This window comes from Thunnus thynnus, chromosome 2, assembly GCF_963924715.1.
Source record: "Thunnus thynnus chromosome 2, fThuThy2.1, whole genome shotgun sequence".
Taxonomy (NCBI): domain Eukaryota; kingdom Metazoa; phylum Chordata; class Actinopteri; order Scombriformes; family Scombridae; genus Thunnus; species Thunnus thynnus.
This window is the reverse complement of record NC_089518.1, coordinates 10,200,749-10,221,012: the sequence shown is the minus strand read 5'-3', so window position 1 is coordinate 10,221,012 and position 20,264 is coordinate 10,200,749. Positions and strand designations below refer to the sequence as shown.

At 43.0% G+C, this 20,264-nt stretch overlaps 1 protein-coding gene across 1 annotated transcript in view; it reads left to right on the top strand.

Moving 5' to 3' along the window:
- cux2b (cut-like homeobox 2b) overlaps nt 1-20,264 on the top strand; it is an 88,146-nt gene that overhangs the window by 50,135 nt on the left and 17,747 nt on the right. The window contains exon 4 of the mRNA XM_067602245.1: nt 11,181-11,259. Within this exon, the coding sequence (XP_067458346.1) occupies nt 11,181-11,259 (79 nt within the window). The remainder of the gene's footprint in view (nt 1-11,180; nt 11,260-20,264) is intronic.

Sequence of the window (20,264 nt, the reverse complement as noted above, 5' to 3'; positions counted from 1 at the left end):
TCCATGTGAACGCGTTAGTAGAGAAATTGAATTTGACAATTTGGATAAAAGAACTTGATTGGCCATATCAAAAGCCTTTTTAGAATCAAGGAAAACAACCGCTGCTTTATCAAGACTGGATTTAATTTGGTTAATAAAATAGCAATTTGCTGTCTCTGTGGAATGATGTTCCCTGAATCCAAACTGCATAGGATGCAGTGGGAAATGGCCATGGTTTAGACAGGCTATTAATTGGTCACAAATTGCAATTGTAATTGGTTACATTAGTTGGATCACCAGCCTTAAAAATAGGGGTTATTACTGCTGATTTCCAGGCATTAGGAAAATAGCATTGTTTCATTGACAAGTTTACAAGATGAGTGATAGGAGTACCAAGGATACACAGTCAAAAACATCTTTGGCTTTGGAGCTTTTAAACTGGCTCAAGATTTTGGTTATGGAGGACTCTAACACTTCAGAGATGTTAAAAACAGGGAGATTATAATTTGGTGATATAATGACCTTACTTCTTAAGCCAAAATCTCAAGCCAGCTCTTTAACTGAATCTATAAAATAATTATTAAACACAGAAGAAATTGGGTCTTTGTCTTAAGTTAGAATTGCCTGAACTTGTTATTCAAACCCTTTACCCCCCTTGTTGTTTTCCCAAGCTTGCCTGGTATTGCCTTTAGCACCATTTATAAGACCAGTAAAGAAATTTGGTTTTGCCTTTCTCAATTTGTTTACAACTTTATTACATAGATGCTGAAAAGTCCTCCTATCATGGGCTAACCTTGGCTTAATGAGAATGCTGATTGAGATGATGGGGTGATTCTAGTGGGGCCTTGGATTACTTGGCTGAGGTCAAACTTACTTGTTATGTCCTTAAGCTTTTTCCAGTTAATATTTAGATCCTATATACCAACAACAGTGAAGGATGTGTGTGGGGATAAAATAATTGTTACAGCAATGCATTCCATATCCATGGAGGATGTAGTAAATGCATGTTTGAGTTTTAGCCTAGAACGCACTGTAGCTGGGAGGGTGAATGTTCTCTTCATGCTCTCTCTTCCCTAATGAAATGTCTTTTGTAAAGTCTGTTATATTTTTTTTTTGTTCACTCATGGAGGATGTTCTAATGAGGCAGAGCCTGAAATAGCAGTGGGGCTAGCACTGCAGAACTATGACATCCCATGTGAGAACTTGCCCAAATCACAGTGGCTGCAGCCGTGCGTCAGGTTTCTTTATTTATAACCCGTATGGAATTGTCCTACACTCTGAGCATATGGAGGGTTATGTAATGCTCAGCATCCAATAGATAAAGTCAGGTCCTATATATAAAGCTTGCTGAAGAGTTGTTTCTGAGGCTGTTTAAGATGAATTTAGTGCTCCTGAATATCTGCTTCAAAATGATGTAACAAAAAGAATTTTTATTGTCAGGCAAAAAATACATTTATTTCTAAGACATTCCTGGCATTTCTTTTGAAGGGTCAGTTCACGCAAATTACAAAAAACATATTTTTTCATTTAACTAGTGATATTTAACCATGCAGATATACTTGTTTATTTGTCCAGGTTTTGAGATATCTGCTTCCACCCCAGTATAATGGATGTGAATGAGATTTTTTGGATTTTTTTTTTTTTTTTTTGAGTTTGTGATGCTCACAGTGTTGAAAATTTAAATTAGATTTTTTTAAAAATGGCAGCACATGTTTCCAGAAACAATGTCCCTGTTACTCTGGATAATCCACAGACCAAACTGTCAACATTTTACTGCACCTATTTCACACATAAAAATTAGTCCCTGTGAAAACTGTATCTACTTTCTACTGAAAAAAATGCTCATTATGAAAACAGCATGTTGACAGTATGTTGCATGGGTCAGTGGTCACGAACCTGGGAGTTGGAGGATGAAGAGGTTGCAAGATGATTACTGGGGTAGGCATCAAGAAGAGACTAAATTCTGCTACAAAAATTTAGCTTACTTTCACACCTTTCTTTGCTTTTTTCATTTGAAGCACTGTACAAATCAATCCAAATCTCTCCGCATGGCTAATTTTGGGTGAACTGATACTTTTGAGAAATATGAATAAATACATTTAGAATTTCATAATTTCATCCATAGTTGCTTGGATATATGTTTGAAAATTGCTGCTGTAGGCATCTCATGTGATTAGCCCTCATTCACTCAAGTTGAAATGCCACCTCGTGCCTGTCACATTGTATATGAGGGATCAGGCAGGAAAGCTGGTCATTACAATCATGACATCAAATGCCTGGCAGCAGAGGTCAATCAGTGTACATTAACCAAACAGAGCTCATTTGTTTTACAGCTTTTAGTGGCGTGTTGGCACCAGCGTACATGAGCTTTAGGCTGGCATCCAGCGGGCATGGAGGGCCTCCCAGCTGAGCGGGAGCATGATGGGCCTTGGCCAGCCCTCTAACAGAGGAGTATGAAGGAGACAGAGAGTGGGGTGTTAATGTGTCCCCTTCCCCCAACTCAGCTGATTTATGCAGATGATATGAACTCCTTTACTCTAGGTACTCATAAATACCTACAATTCTGAAATGATTGCTAGATCACTGCAAGAAAGATGTTTTCACTTTTTTTTGTGAAAAATAATTTGGGGGAAAATCCTTGCTCCCCTGGCCAGTCTCTTCTTTTATCTCTCTTTCTGGGTGGTTTTGGGTGGTGGCATGTCATCACACTGATGCATTAGTGTGAGTTGGTGTACAGACAAATGCATAGACGCACAGTCCAAAGATCACTCTTAACCTTCACCTGGTCCTAATTATAGCAGCTGAAGGCACATTTCAGTGGCACCTTGGTGATCTGTCATCGACAGGCCCTCTCCAGTCTGGCTGGGAGTGATATCTCTCTGTAAAATATGTATGACATCAAAAAGCCTTAAAGGTTATTACAAATTAATAATGAGTAGTGGGCCGAGAGCAGTAAAAAATAGCCTTCCCTTGGTGTCATGTTTAAATGTTTAATTTAACATGCTCCAGTATAAATGTGGACTGCCTCCCAGCAGTATGTGCAGGGCCCTGCGGCCTTGCCAGACTCTCAGTGGTCAAACAAACAAACAAACAAACCCAGACCACCAGGCTCACATGTATTAAGATCGACATTCAAATTAGACTGATTCATGCAGACACGGATGATCATCTGTCTGGAGTTGTCAACTGTTATCTTGAAAAGGCAAGGTGCTTTTGTCTTTGCAGCTCTAACAGCATACAGAATTATAAAAACACTAAAGGAAACAGTTTTACTCGCATCAAGCGCAAATTCTCTGTAGACTTCAAGACATGGAAAAGCTCTTTCTGAGTGTTTCTCTGAAGCAAGTCAAGTCATTGGCCCTGAACCCCCCTCACAGTAATGTCTGAAGACACTGTACAAAATTGCCTTATTTATGCCTGTAATGTAAGCTGTCTGTTCTGGTGTCGCTCATTCTCTGTGGAACCGACGACGGTGGCAGCCGAGTCTGGAGTGAATTTGCCGGGCGACTACCTGGGAAACATCAACAGTCATTAATTATGTAAAACTCTTCTCACAGTGGGAGCAGGGAGAGCTGCATACAACTGCAGCGCCTGCTCCTATTAGACTCAATGTACTCTACAATGAGCCCCCGCTGCCTGGGGGCGTGGAGGGATTATCAGCCTACCGCCACGACCCCCCATAGAAAGACACACATGCTGTATAGTACACACACACTAAATGTGACGTTCTATTAAGTTCTGCACGATGTATGCTTGTGTTTAGCTGAGGAGGAGAGTAACAGGAATCTCTGTGCTGTCTCTCCTCCCTAGTCGCCCCATCATTCACTTCTCTCCTTTGCAGGTCCTGTTAGGTCTTTTTTTCTCTCTCTCCCTGGCAATTGTCTGCTTTCCGGCTTTCTCACTACAATGAATGAAATCGGAAAATCTGACAGGACAAATGATATGCCATGTTTGTCAGGGAACACGGGGTAAGGGGCTGTTTCATTGTTGATAGTGCTGCCACCAACGCCGCGCTGGTCTCTGCTGCTTGGAACCAAATTACCATCAGAGCTGTCCTATGCAGGGCCTACCTGAGATCTTCCTCCGAGCACTGAGATTGACAACAGCAGATTTATCAAGCAAATAATGGACCTAATTTTTGCACCATGTGTTTTCAATCCATCTTCTGTCAGCAATAGACACAGGATTGTTTGGCAGACTTCAAGTCGTCTCTGCAGTGTTTTATTCCTCTGTCAGCTGCGCTCTTCTAGCTGTGGTTCTAGGCTCGTTCATCAGCGTTATTCTTTCTAGTGGATGCGGCTTTGGCATGATGTTCCTCCATGCTGAAACAAAGGCAGCGCTGACACCTGTAATTAATTAGGCTATTATGCATTCCGCAATGATAATTGCCTCACTGGAAAGTCACCAGCTTTCTAAGAGGGAGAGAGAGGAGAGGTGGATGGAGAGCACTATCCATCATAGTGGAGCGCTCTCTCCCTCTCTTTCTCCCTCTCTCCCCTCGTGTCATGCTGTCTCACCTTGACTAGTGTAGGCAGGGCTAGAGAAACACTGTCAACATGTGTCTGAGGGCGAGATATGCAGCTGTGCCTCCCCCTTGCCAGGCCTGCTCCACTAGTGGCCTGCCAGGGTCCATCCACTCCAGGGCTTTGGCTCACATTGGCACAGTTACCCATGACACCCCATCTGTTGTAGCTTTGTTCACTAGGGCAGTACAGTGCCGGGATAATGGGGGCACTTTATTTTTATAATTAGCCCTTACCTACACTTCTCCTCTCATGTCTCCTCTTAACATTTCTCCCAGCACTGAAATCTAGTCCAGGTGCACTCATTACTACTTTTCACAGCCCTCCCTTTCAGCACATCAACCGGTGCCTTCATCTTAGCCTGAGCACGCCCCCGCTCCCTCCCATCATACCATGATAGTTACATTTTCAGCAGACACACTTTCCTCAAGGTTTAGGTCATCTGCTGCATCAAACATTTGAAAGCGCAAGCTCAAAGAAAATGACAACTCCTGCCTTTTGAACTACAAAGACATTCATAAAAGATTTGTTTTCCTCTCTCCGTTTGTCTCTCAGCGGCTCTTGACTTTGACTTTGCTGTGACTTTGAGGTGTTGGCGCTGAGGCTGGTGCTTTTGAGTTTTGTTGAGAGGGCGGGTAACACAGTGGTTCTGCCGCCAGTTGATGGTGTGGGGGACCCAGAAGACACCTGCTGGGAGGTGGAGACAGCAGGCTCTTTGATCTGGGTTTAATCTCATGCCATGTTCTGTCTCTCATGCGACTCTGTGTGCCACGTCCGTCGGGATTACATCAGCTCCACCTTGATCTGTGGAGGTCTGCTTACTTCTTCGCCTGTGTCATTAACGGCACTCTCCACTGGGGCTTTGACCTAAGGTCCCGCTCATTTAGTCTCATATTCAAGTCATATATTGTGATGTTCCTTTTCAGCTCTGCTAGCAGCATGGCTCTGTCAATGGCAACTAGGGTCTATTGATCGGTCCACGTCTTTGGTCCAGACGAGAATATCTCATACAGAAATTTCATACAGAAGTGTGTCGTTCCCAAAGGATCAATCCCAATGAATTTGGTGATCGCCTGACTTTTCATCTATTGCCTCCAACAGTTCAAAATTTTCACATATCCTTTGAAATATTGGATTGTTGGTGCACAATATTGTACAGACATTCATGGTTCCCAGATGTTGTAGGCTAAAGACTTTAGCTGATTCTGACTTTTCCTCTGGCGCCCCCATGAGGTTGATATTTTTGACTTTGAGTGAAATTGGTTGGATTAAATGCATTAAATTTTGTTTTGTTTGTTTTTAGAGACTTTCATGGTACCCTTGGATGAACTTTGGTGATCCCCCTGACTTTTCATTTTGCTCCATCATCAGGTCAAAATTTGAATATGTCCCCTATTTTGGTTTATGAGCAAGTATCTACAAAACTAATGATGTTCCCATCAGCCCCAGCTGTATGTTGCGTTAAGTGGAAATTAGCAAACGTTAGCATGCTAAAACTAAGATGCTAAACTAAGATGATGAACATGGTAAACATTATACCTGCTTAACATCAGCATGTTAGCATTGCCATGCTGACGTTAGCACTTAGTTCAAAGCCCTGCGGTGTAAATACAACCTCACAGAACTGCTAGCTTGGCTGTAGACTCTTAGTCTTCTTAACTGACTGCTGATGCAATAATAGCCGTAAAAAATTATATGAAAGTCCTTCCTACTTGGTTGATTAATGGAGTCTGTAACTTAATGATTTGAAACCTGCATTAAAAAATTTGCTCCGTACACTCAAGGTTTTACTCTACTTTCACTCATGCAGGTGAGCCACTGCAGGTTGTATTTTTGCTTTGAATTTGTCGCTGCATGTCGTTGCAGCATGTGTTCACGAGTGGATAAGTGGTACAAAAGAATATTGGTGTGGTCAGCTCAGCCCTTTATTTGGCTGAGACGCCAGCTCTGCAGAGGCTTTGGCATCGGTCGGTTGTGAGAGCAGTGGGTTGACTGACAGGCAGCGCTGATCGGAATTGACGTGGCGACGAGATGTGTGTCAGAGCTCTGACTGCTCATCTCACTGGGCACCCAGAGACGGCCACAGCCACCGCCATGCTGCTACCACTGCTCCGAGATGGGTGTCACCATGATTAAATCTGCCCTCAAACACGGTCTGTGTGTAGTGTGCATCTGCCTGTGTGTGACTTGATGTGTGTGTTTGCATGCTCCCAAGTTCAAGTGTGTGTGTATGTGGGTGTGCGTGTGTGGGTGTACACGGGTCTCTCACCAGCCAGACTGTATTGCAATAGTGTTTACCTCTGTCCCTCTCCTCCACCCACTCATCAGTCACTCCACACCAACTCATCTCTCTCCTCCCGCCGCCTCTCTTCTGAAGCTACTTTCAACGCAAAACAAACGCCGGTGGTGACAGCTGCACAAGAGCTGGGTGGCTCACGTAAAATATGATCTTTCCCCTGCTTCTGAAGGGAAAATTTTGGATTTGCATGTGCTTGTTTTTAACCAACAGATCACATATAAAGAAAATGAAAAATACATGACTGTAGGATTGCAGGTTTATTCCTCAAATTGTTTATTCAATGATTTAACAAGTTAAATTTTATTTTCTCAGTTTTATTTATTTCCAAATTTAATATTTTTGTGTTAAGACAAGCAACTTCAATACATCATATGGGGCTCTGGGAAAACAAGACATTTCACTATTTTCTGTTGTTTTTAATAGACTAAATGATGAATCCATTATCTAAAAAATATTTGATAGACTAATTGAAATAATGCAAATAATTGTTAGTTGCAACCCTAATCTGTATTATTGTACCTGAAGACATTTATGTTGCCCCGCTCTACAGTGTTACAACAGATACTTGAAGCCTCTATCTTGGATGGTACTTTATACATGATATTTTGAAATTATACCAGGAAGGGATGAATATTGATTGAAATATTATTAATTGCAAGTTAAAGAGCTATCTTGAGGAACTGGGAGAAGAAAGTGACACAGGACAAATTCTTACTAATTGTTTCAGCAAGAAACACAACTAGAGAAAAAGGGTTAGAAATTGACATTATACAAGGCTCAAAATGAAATGGTAGCATTGAAAATGGACAGACAGTTGAAGGACTGCATAAATGACAGATGTATTGTTGTTGTTATTTAATACTGGAATTGTTTTACCAATAAGAATTTAATTAGAAAGAAAAAAAAACCCTGGCTCCAGATTTTAGCACATTTTAACACAGCATTAGCAGAGAGTTGCTCGTATTTTGCCTCATTTTCTCAACACTTAGATTAATACAAATGTTTGTCAGGAATCCAGTCAATTCTGCTGGAAGGTGTTGTGACAAGTGGTGTTGCGGTGGTGGTGGTGGTGGGCTTCCCACTGTTTTGTTCTAATAAGCATGGAGCGGGACTGGGGTTGTTGTGACATCCTGTCAGCCTGTGGGCTGGACTGGCGCTCCGTAAGCAGCACAGTAGGATGGACTCCCTATGATTGTGCACTGACCTTTGCATCATGGGGAAGATGACAGGTAATTTAGAGGCCTCAGGGACTGTGGAACCATACATTTGCTGTCCCCAAACCACCCACAGCACCAACCACATTCACCTTGAGATGGAAGTAGTGCAGTTTTCTGCACTGTGCGTATGCACGCACATGCAGAAAACTGAGAATTAAATGACATGCTGTGCACATCCAGGCACAGATGTATATGCAGACATGATGCTCCAAGCATTCACACACTTATTTGCACACACAAAGAGTGCAAGTTCTGCCTTGACACCCGCCCAACACCCCCATCATCGTCACACACTCTAATCACCTGCATCATCACAACCCAGCCTCAAACAACCAAATCACAGGGGGTGGCAAACTGGTAAGGCAGAGGGGGAAAACGATGATTTAGAGTGATAATTGCATAATCACCAGTTGTGATAATTGTAATTGATGACTGCATAATTGCTAATTGCGCTCTTTATGGGAACCTCTCTTTTCCGTTATCTCTCTGTTTCTATCTGTACGTTGCTCAGTAGCCCTTCACTCTGCTTCCTCTACTTCATTCTAGATTTATTCTCTCCTCCGTCATTTATTTTTTCTCTCCCCAACACATGCTAGCTTGTTCTCACACTTACAAACACATACACACACATGCACACACACACACTCACACACAAACACACACGGACTCACTAGCGGGTACTGTAAGTATTCTCAAAGGCTTATCAGTAAGTATTTCCCAGCAGCCTTGTCCCAGAGGCTGTGCTCTGCCCACTCTGTTGCTGCATGAAGAGTTATGGAGGAGCGCTAACAGGTTTCTTTTGTCTCTCTCTTGCTACTCTGCCCCAGGCTTTACTCCTGCTTGTAAAATCAACCTGCGGCGAGCCCATTCCCTCGGTAGCCATATCTTTTATCACAAAACGGGTGCAAACAAAGAATGCGCTGTGAGCCGAAGCCAGGGCCAGAGCCGTGTCTTGCAGCCAAAAGAGGAGAAGAGATTTGCCAGTTGTAGTCCATTCTCGAGCCACACCTTTCTGTACAACAACCTTATCTGCTCGTATCTGCTAGTATGAGACTTTCTCTGAAATCCCATGTGCTTGGCTGGAGGTGGATTAGCATGGAGATGAAGATGACTCCCTGATCAGCCCATATTATGCACGACACCTCAGAGTGCTTTGATGATAGCAAGGGTGGGCTGTGGGGGGGGGGGGGAGTATCTATACGCATTGCAGGCGCTAACGTGAGAAGGCATCAGGCAGGCGGGTGATTGATGTCTCTGCTAGCGTCTGTAGGCAGGTTAATGGTGTGATTGTGGAGGTAATCTCCGTGTTCTCTCGTTAAAGGATGATGGAGGGCCAAGAGACCCTACGTGTCTCTGGAAGATGGAGCCTAGCTGTTGCACAGGATCTCAGGCTTTTTACATATGCAGTTGGGAGCCTCATTTGATGTATACGCTTCAGAGGAAGCCAGGCCAGCCAGCAGACTGTCAGTGAAAAGTTGATGAGTCGCGGTGGGTTCAGCCCTGCTGTAGTGACCATGTAGTTCAGGTGTTAACTCAGGTTGATAATAGTTTGTCCAGGTGTCACAAAGTGCTGCTGGAGCTTTGGTCATTGTCAAGCTGAAGAGCAGTGGACCGATATTGGCTGAAAAGAGCTCTCGGTCACCAAACTTGTTCTGTTCACAGTAAAAATGAAGCAAACATAAAAACAATCTCTCATCAGTGGGGATGAAGCAAACCTTAGCTGAACCAACACTAGTTGTTGCTCATAGCCCACACATAAAGCTGCAAACAGTGTTTATGGGGCCACACTTTTTCACTGATTGTAAACCAACATGCCAACGTTAACATCATGTCCTGAAAGGAGAGGGGAGGTGGGTAGGTGGGTGGGTGGGGGGGTTAAAGTGGGGTATAGCTGAGTATAACAACAGCATAGTGTTGCAGGGAGCTGGCTGAGAGATGCAGACTATTGCATCTGTATTGATTAGGCTCCAGCCTTTTCCATTTTCCATGAACTCCTCTGAGCTGCTCCAAGTGGGAGTGATGGGAGGATTTGCTTGATCTTTATGATATTTCTTTAAACATGATGCTGTCGTTATGCCTCCCCGGGGAAGACGCCAGCCATTTCCAGTAAATCAAAGGCTCTCCGTCCCTCGCTGTTTTCCACACACCTTATTTATAACCCCACTAAACAGCCCCAACACACAACCACCACCACCATTCTCATAAGTGTTTTCTTTGCAAAATGGATGTTTTTGAAGTGCAGTCATACCAATGAGGAGCAGCCCAGCTCAGCCATACCACACACTTGACCCTCTGTTGTGGAGTCCATTGAGCTAATACGATAGAGGCTGTAATCAACAGTGACAGAAATGACATAGACAATAGATGACAATAATTTGAATTCCGTCTGCTCTCGGAGTAGGGGGGTCATTTGGATGAGCCTGATCTGATTTACTGTCGCAGAGCTGAGGACGTTGAGAGGCAGCCGCAACACGTCCTCTGACTTACAAACAAGCCCGAGGTCTTAGCGGGAGCTGGGAGCAGGATAACCCACATATCCACTAGTGCAGGTGCCCTCTCCATGGGGCCAGGTGGTGGCTAATTCGCTTTCTTTGTCCCTCCTAATGAATCGTTAATTGGTTTGCATCACCTGCCGAGCTGAGGATAGCAGGTGCCGAGTGCTGCTGGTGACGAAGGCCACTGTCACTGGTGAGCCTCCTTGCGTGCGCCGACACCTACATTTAACAGGCCAAATGTCACCTTGCAACATGCAGCAGCTTGGCAGTTAAACAGCAAAGATATCATCATAGTTTATGCCTTGTTTCTCTAGTTGTCAGTGCTTGTACAGGAGAAGCACACACAGCCTTGGAGATGGTGAATATGCACAGGCTATGAACTGCACAGCATTTCTCTGTTACACATACTGTAGATACATATATTAGTTTGTATACGAGGCGTTCAGGAATGTTTGTTTCATTTATTGGCAGGATGCTGTGAGGTTGACCTTTGCTCTGGCTACTATTGATTCATTGTTAGCTGTTTAAGATTTTAAGCGTCTTCTTCTCTGTCTAAAAGCATCAATTTAAATGCCTCAAATGTTAAAGTATGCTTTGCATTGTGATTTAGACATATGTCAGGATTTATCAGTCGATGATTACCTTAATGGCGTCTTCTCCTCTGCAGGTGGTTGCTCTGAACAAGCGCAGTAAGGAGGCCGAGTCTGCGTTCCTGGGAATCTACAAACAGCTTATCGAGGCCCCAGGTGAGTCTCCAACTAAGACCGGAGATCCACATCTTAACAAACAACAACAACAACAGCAGAAGCGTAAAAACCACACTCAAACACATTACTTTCAGAATTATCTTTCCCCTTTCCAAGATCACTCCCCGGACATCAGTTCCCCATCAAACCTATACCACTATCACAGGACCAACCTTATAAGTATACTCACAGACATATCATGTATATATGAAGCAACACACAAACCAAAAAGTAATTTTCTTGCCATAGATAGATATGCTGCAACAGCACATGGATATAAGATACATAAAACCCTATACCCTGTGGCTCTTATCTATTTTTCAAAGTCTGCGCTCTCAGAGTGGTTTCCAAAACTCTGCGTGAGGCCACTTCAAAACCCAGCACTAGTTCTTGAGTGTAGCCTGGCTGAGGAGCGAACACATCCTTGAGGATCTCTGCTGCTGATTGTGGAGGGCCAATTAAAATCCCAACTGAAGTCTGGCTTCATGTGGAACTCAGGCCTGATGAGGCCAATGGGGGAAAAGGGATAGAGGGGGGAAAGACAGTAAGTTAGAGAGGAGGAAAGACATATTGTGTGTTTATGCAGTTGTTATTTCGATGCCAGGGCACATGTACTGTATTGCTCTTTGTTGCAGGAGACGGCAGTAAAATGCAGCCCAATCTCAGTCTAGATCAGAGAAACACTTGTGGCAGGAGTAGAGAATGCTGTTTACAGATTCAATGAATACAAGATAAAAGTCTGCGTCAGAGAAATAGCGACGGCGGCAGCTGACTTTTAAAGGTCTCCATTTTTCCTTGAAGTCCCCTGCTTGATATTGTGCCACGATACACACACACACATACACACACACAACACACACAGACTTTGAATGGAGTTATTTCCTTGATAAGAAATACTGTTCTTTGAAGATGTATTCTGTTTGATTTTCTGACCTATACCTTTTATATCAAGGCCTTAATTCAAGCCCAGGAGCGTCTTGTGGGATATATTTTGTCAAGAACCCCTCTCAAGTAGAGAATAGAGTCAACTAAGAGTTGTTATGTTCAAGAACAAAGACTTTAAAATAAAAAGAAAGGCCACTGTCACCCAACATCAACTAACAAGCATAAAAGAATAAAGAACAATACGGTACAATAGCTTTTGTTTTCAAGGTAACGTTTTCTCAGTCTCTTTTACATATAAATTCACAAGGAGTCTTTCTATCTGGTCATTTTACTGAATATACAGTGGCAGACTTTCCTGTGTCAAACTACATCAAGTGATGTTGCACCACCAGCCTCATACCTCCATTTGACCTTAGTTTTCCTTGGGACTCATACAAAGTGAAGCTAGTTGGTTTCTTTCTCAACAAAGGTCAGAGTGAGCTGTGGCCTGACTCAGTACTAAGTAGTACTGGCCAAGTTAAGTAATCAATTACTCATCACTTATTAGTCAGACATTACTTTACTAATTATTTAATGGCAGAAGTAGTTACATTATTACATCATTACTTTCATTACTCAGCATAGCGCAGTCAAAGGTGTCTTGCAACTCCAAACATGCCACACCCACATGTTATTATTCTGTATTTAACACATCTAGAAAAAAAAATAGACATTGTGGTTTAACAATTTACTGACCATCAACAACTAGCTTAGAGTCCAGAAGTCCAGTTCTCACAGTGAACCACCAGGCAAGCTGAATCACACATGCAGGCTTAACAGTGGCTAACATTAGCAAGCCAGCTAATGAGACACAACATGTTGAAGGTGTATTCCTCCTCTTTTGGTGGAAGCTAGCTGCCTCCCCATACCTCCAGCTCCTTGCCCAAGCTAAAACATCGCAGACCAGTTTGTCAAGGTTGGATTACAAATCAGGCAAAGTGGGCAACTGCCCTACAGCTTTCACTTTCAGGAGGTCCAAAAGTCCCAGGTTTACTGCATGGAAATAGTTCTTTGGTAATTTGATTAATTACAGATTTGTTAGGACATGTCAGGCAGTCCAGCATTATTTTCCAATAATGAGGACCTTGTGCTGTAGAGAGGCCCTGAGTAAAATTCTACTTTAAGGACCTTCATTACTTTAGTTGTGGTGCATATGCACATGTACTGGTGCATATTCCTAAATAAATGTGTGATTTAATTATTAATTAATTTAATTAAATTACCATAAACTAACTGACACACACATATCTTGGAAAATGTAATGTTATTATTGTGACGGAGTACTAGATGGTCTCTGGGCAAATACTGACGCTGCCACATGCTCTGGACTTAATGGGAACTAGGAGGCATCAGGGTACATAGAAGTTGTACAGAGTGCATAGTGGATGGGTGGGAATGGGAGAACAGTAGGGGCCCAACAGCACTTTTTGGGCCTGGGGACTCCTAATTCCGCTATGCAGTCTGTCCACTCAAAACACAGAGATGAAATTGATATCAACTCTCCATCTAACTCTTAACAAGAGCGAACAAGCTGAGCCTTCACTACGTAATGGAGTGTTACTGAGTTTAGTAAAGACAATGTAATAATTACTGAATCCCTTAACCTAAAACTGAAAAACTATAACTTGTTATCTCTATTCTAAGTGACAATAAGAATGTACAACTCTGCCTGATCTGACACAGTGACCATTTTGAAAAGGCAAAAATATTGTGTAGTCTGTTCCCAGCATTCCTCCACTTCTCCGGCAGTAGCTGAACAGAAAACCAGAGCAATGAGAGTATTTCTGTGCTGGGCCCTTGCAGTCACTGTACATCTTGCTGCTAGTGTCCAAGGTCACAACCCCCCCCCCCCCCCCCCCCCCCCCCCCTCCAGCCCACCCCTCGCTAAAATGGATGACTCCAGGTACACCGGAGGACAGTCATTTGGCTGTGGCCCCACTTCTCTGTGCCCCTCAAACACAACAGCGAGCTTTCCCAGCATTCCCCCAACAAATGCTACAGCTCATGTATTTTTAATCTTTTGACAGATGCAATTATTCTTTACACGCCGTGCTCGTTAATCTTAATGCAGTTATTACTATTCATTGCTGGACGTTTTTCCCTCCTATTATTTTAATTTGAAAGCGTCTCTCCCTCAATGTGTGTGCGTGCTCATTTGTGTGCCGTTGGTCCAATCGGAACAGGCCAACAGCGGAGTTAATGAATGCAAGACGCGAACAAGGAAAGGAGGGGGAGGGGCACCGGCAGCAGCAGCAGCTCAATATGTGACCTGTTGTATCTGGCTATCATTAACATTTGGTCACATATCAGTTATCCACTTTGCCGTGCCCACTATTGAATACAAATAACATATCCATTATGTTTGTGAGATTCCAGAGTGATAATGTTACGCTTTGTTAATGCAAGATAATGTTCCTGTTCAATGGCAACTAGAATACAACAGTAAACTCAGAGCAGAAATAACTTCTTGATGCAAGTGATTGAAGTGACTTTTTTTCCTCTCCTCTTGCCTTTTATGAGGCCCTAATCTGAGTTGTCAATCCACTGGAGTGTTTCATTAGCGTTCTATATTTTGATTTGCCTGTGACATCTCCTCATGCTGTGCACTATAACTCCTACCCAGTCTGGGGCTTGAAAGGGGTCTGTTAACAGTGTTTCCCTAACAATGTTTATATCACCTCCGCACGGTTTTGATCAGTGCAGATAAACATGTCCTGATCACTGAACGCTGAAAAACAGTGGCAGCTTCTGCCCGAATTCATCGGTTTCCCAGAGATGCACCTAACTTCCTTCGTCTTTTTCTTCCTCTCCTCCTTGCTGCCTCATTGTGTTCCTCTCTCCTGGAGTGTGTGTGTGTGCAAGCGTGCAAGTGGCGTTTGAACGTCTGCGTTTGTTGCCACCTCTGTGAGAGCAGCGAGGCCCTGTCGCCAGGGGCGTAGCCCTGAGACTGACGCTCCAGGTGTTTGCTCTTCCTCACCTCCTCTCAGTACACACACTCATCCCTCAGGATCCACCCCGCTCCCTCTCTCCTTTAGAACACAGCTCCTTTTATCTGAGCAGGGAGCTCACTGAGAGTTTGTGAAGATTCTGATCTGAATACACCCCTCTAAGTGTGTGTGTGTGTGTGTGTGTGTGTGGATGTGTGTATGTGGTAGGCCTACGGCATGTCTGAGGTGTGTGTGTCTATGTATGTGTGTGCATTAGTGGAAATGTTATGGCAACAGTGGTTGCTAGTGGTGACCAGCAGTACTGCAGAGCACAAGTACAAGCAGCTTTTTGTCACATCAAGTCTTATGTTGTCTTGTGGTATGAGATGGTTGTAAGTCCCTTACATATTCACATCAGATGTCTCCCTCGGCTATGAGATTACCAGAACAGAACGCACTGACCTTAGTAATTCAGAGTCATTCAAATGCATAAAGAATAGTTGTCCTTCTTCAACCCTCCATAAACATAAGCAAGCAGCAGCGAGAGAGGCCTGTAAGGCACAGCGAGCTGGCTTTATTGTAATTGTGCAGCTGAGTACCTACAGTCAGGATGAGAGGGAAGCGGGAGTGCTGTGTGCGTTTGTGGCGGTCTGTCGGAAAATAAGGGCGTATAAAAGCTGATGGGGAATGAAAGCTCTCTGGGCGGGACGAGATTATGCACAAGTGATTAATAAGAGCAGTAATAAACAAAGGCCCAGGAGATGTTTGAGGTGCTTAATAATGCATTATGTTCATAAAAGAGCTGGGCCTCTCGAACTGATCCCTGTGGAGTAGGAGACCCCAGAGGGACCAGGAGAGAGTGTGCTCTTAAAAGAGAGCTTGTATAGGAATGTCTGTGTGTGTGTGTGTGTGTGTGTGTGTGTGTGTGTGTGTGTGTGTGTGCAGATAAGATGTAACTGTGGGATTACAAAATGTAAAGACATAGACTGGTGTATTTGATGACGTTAATTCCTTGTGATTTGTCTTACATGTCTCATAAATAAGAATGAGAGGTAGGTTTTTTTTTTTGTATAATATTTGGAGTGAAGTTTGGTTTGGATGTCATTGTTACTTCTTTTTTTTCACTGCAGCATCTCGTGTTAATTTTAAATGCTATCTAGCTCTGGCTCCATTCTTTGTTCTGAGCTTTAAAATGTCTTGGTATTGATGTCATTCCTTCTCCGCCCTTCAGTCTGTCAGACAAAGACGTGGAACAGCAATGAAAAAGAGCAGGTTAAGAAGTTTCTCTTTCAGCTTTGTTTTGTTCACACACAAAAGCCGCCGCTTCCCACAATCTTTTTTTTTTCATTCCACCTATCTTTTTATTTTAGTATTTTCTCAATCCTTTCACAACATCAAGGTAAAGTGAGTCTTAGGTTTGCTATCTGAATATCAAATGCTCTACTGGTTTAAAATGCACCACAAACAGAAAAGTCATGTTTATGAATTTGTTGCAAGCAGATTCTGTTATTTCCTATCAAAACTAATCGTTGACAAGTAGAAGAAAGAAGGCAGGCATTTTATTCTACATACCTTTATCACTTTACATTGTCAAGGTGAAAGTAAAGACTTAGTGCTCTGTCAACCTAGTTTTGGTCCTTGACAACAATATTACAGCAGTGTTACTGTTTGTTGCAGCAGCAGCGGAGCGTGTTTATGGACCTTGAAGTCCACTCAGAGGAAAAAAACAAGACTGTTTTGAATGAAAAGAAAAAACCTTGGAGCACAGCCTTGTAAATTAATTTGTTCGTGTTGTATGATGGGAACACAGCTGGCCTCATTAACATGCGCACAACAAATAATTATAGCGTTTTTTTCTCTCTTCAGCCAGCCAATGCTTGGCTAATGGGCTTGCTGGGTTAATTATGTCAGAGCGTAATTACACAGGGCCCAGGGAGACATAATGGTGCACCCTGCTGCGCCCACACCGCCTAATGATGGTGTATCGCTGACAGGGCCAAGACGGACCGCCCTGACACACCTGCTTGTCTTGGCGCACACCACCCTGGTCCACCCCCACCCACCTGAACCTGTGCACCATCCTCCACAGTGCCACCCGCAGTCCACTGAGCCATCCAGCCTCTGACAGGCTTTGGCTTCCGCTCACCATGGACTGAAGGCTCACCCAGATACACTAACTGCCTCCTGCTTTGAGATGTGCAATAGCACAGAAACAGCAACTCAGTGACCACAAGGAAGCAGCTACAGGATGGCAGCCTCATTACCGCTCAGTAAAAGTGATGAAACTCAATATCAATGCAGAGATTGTGTAAAAACAATTAAAAGTTTTGGTAACTTTTGTTGGCTAGTAGCAAGTTAGGGATGAAGCTAATCCACACTATGTGAAGAGCAAAAACTTCTTTTTCAATACACTGTATACAAAAATGAAACTAATTTCAAAGTCAATCTGTGGTTTGCCTTAACATATCCATCCTTTTAAATAAAGGTTCATTTTTTCTGTTTTCTATTTATGGTCTATTTATTTCTCTTCTAAATTTCTGTTAATTTCTGAGATCTGGGAACATGGTGACATTGCTACAAAGTCGAATGTGGCAAGAAACACAAGAGAATTTATTTGGAACAAAAAATGGATGCGAACTGTAAGATTATTACCCAAACTGTCCATTTACAGTTAACAGATTGACTTCCTGATACCAACTATTACCAACTGTACTTGCAGTGATTGTGATCAAACAATTTTCCCGTGTAATGAGAGGTTATTACCGTCATTTTGGGTGTGCTCACATTCATTTTACCCCCAAATACATTGGTTTAGATAATTTGGCTGAACTGTTTAACTGTGAATGTTAAACAGTTCAACCTGACTTGTGAGAGACAGATTAAAAAAACATAATAGTTCAAACTGATGCCACTGAAGAGATATTGGGTTATTTTCTAAGACTTAAGAGACCCAGACGACATTACGCTATGTGTGACTGCTGTTTCTTGCCCCATGTGACTTTGTAGCAATGCTCCCAGATCTCAGCAATTACTTTAGTGGGTACAGTTGTATTATAACTTATAGAAATGATGTCCAAAAATACAAAAATATGACCCCAGTTGTATTAAACTGGAATTATCATTTAATGGCAGACATTTCTCATTGTGTGTGAACAGATATTTCCACATTTTCCCGGTGATGATATTGAACCCTCCTGTGTCACTCTGCTCCTCTCGGTGGCTGCGATTCCTTCAGAGCTGGACCTGTGTTTCACCAGAGAAAATGATGTATTAAATGTCCTGTGATTTATTAGCTTAAACGAGGTGCTGTTGCCCGATCAGTTATCATGACCTCAGAGCAGACATCCAATCATCCATGATTAAGATAAGGTATGAATTAAAAACTGAAGCGTTTATTTGCATGGAGAGTGATGTGACTCACCTGATGTACATAATGCCTCGTCAACTGTGTTGTATTTTTTGATGAGCAGAAATGTGAGCGGCGGGATTAGTGTTGAATTCCTCCACCATTCCAGGTTTTATTTGGTGGATTTACCATCAGAGCCGCTCAAAAAAGAAGCCGCACAGCTGCTTATGAACTACATCAATTAGTAGCTTTATTTTCCAAAGTTATCAGCAGTCCTTCTGGACTCTCCTTCAGTAACTGTATATCCCTGGCCCTTTGAGAGTATCCCTGCTGCTCTACTTTGACGGGGGTTAATTTTGTATACAGACTTAAATTATATCCCTTCACTTTAAATTTGACTTTACTTTACTCCCCTGCCACTGATTGATAATCCTGGCTTGTCCATGTGTGAGAGATCCCTTACTATAATCTCTGTCCTTTGATCATTAAAAGTTGAAAGGATATATGGGAAAGAGGCTGATAAAGTGATTTCTGTGACAGTGGGTCGATGGAATAGCAGTGCTTTAAGTCATCCTGTTTGTCTTAGAAGAGCTGTGCTCTTAATAGTGATGTCCCTTGTGACTGATGCAATATCTCCACAGTTGGTGTAACAATGAATGCAGACAATGTTTGACTGTAAACGGTCCTGGGAAAAATAGCTCAATCAATTAAATGGCCCAAAATGTTTGTCTGATGAAAATGCAGATATGGCGAGCTGCAATGTATGGCCAGGATTTCAACAAATTGCACGTCGTAGAAGTTTTGAGTCTCTGATGAGCATTTATTTTTGTGGCCTGTCGGCTCAGAGTTTGCATTCTCACAGTGGCATCTGGCAAAGTTTAAACGTCTGTGGTTCCAACTTCTTATGAAAAGTCACTTCAGTCAGTGCCCATACTGAAGAAGGGATCCAATTGGGTTCCACACAGAAGTCTAAGATGAGCGGATGAAAGCTGTGGGAGAAAAGTTTGTGCGGCAAAGCAGCGATTTTCCTCCTCTTTTAGAGTTTTGAAGGGCTGTGGTGTGTGTGTGTGTGCGTGTGAGTGCGTGTGTGTGCACGTGGCTCTACATCTTGCCTCCCCCCTTGTCAAGGAGCTCCCCTGAGCTTCCCTCTCTGTGCTTTGGCACTAGATGTCACCTCCTTTGGTGTTCGGCAGGCAGGTACACAACAGGAGCAGCTCTCTCTCTCTGAGCTGTTGAACTTTTCGGGAGGGGAAGAAAGGGAAGGGGAAGATTAAAAACAGCCCTGTGATGTGGAGTGCCGAGCTGCCTCCTGAGAATTCCTGGCATAATAATTTAAATGATCAAATGATACAGAGGAGACTTGTTAGTTGAGAAACAGCCTCCTAGTTGGCCCCATGGGCCCGGTGCTGCTGCGCATGCATTGCAAAACAGCTCCTCTGTTGTGCTAAAGAATCCTGCTTTTTTTTTTTTACCCCCTTTTCAGGAGCAGACTTTTTCTACACTTTGCCTAGGTGTATACATGGAACTTAAGACTCCGTCACATATTCATGGCAATCTTTTTGTCTTCTTTGCCATTTATCAGCACATGAGAAGACTCATTAGACTTGATATCTGAACATGTGAAGGGTCGGATCCAGGCTTGTGTCATTAGGTCCAGCCTGTGAAATTTTCAAAGGCGCCCGAGTGGGGAAAGTCTAAGAGTCACTCTTTGGAAACAAGTCTCAGTGGAATAGTCTGCCTCTGTTGAAACTGCGATGCAAAAAACTCTGTAATGTGCTTTACAGGCAGCGCACACAGTAAAACAGTTA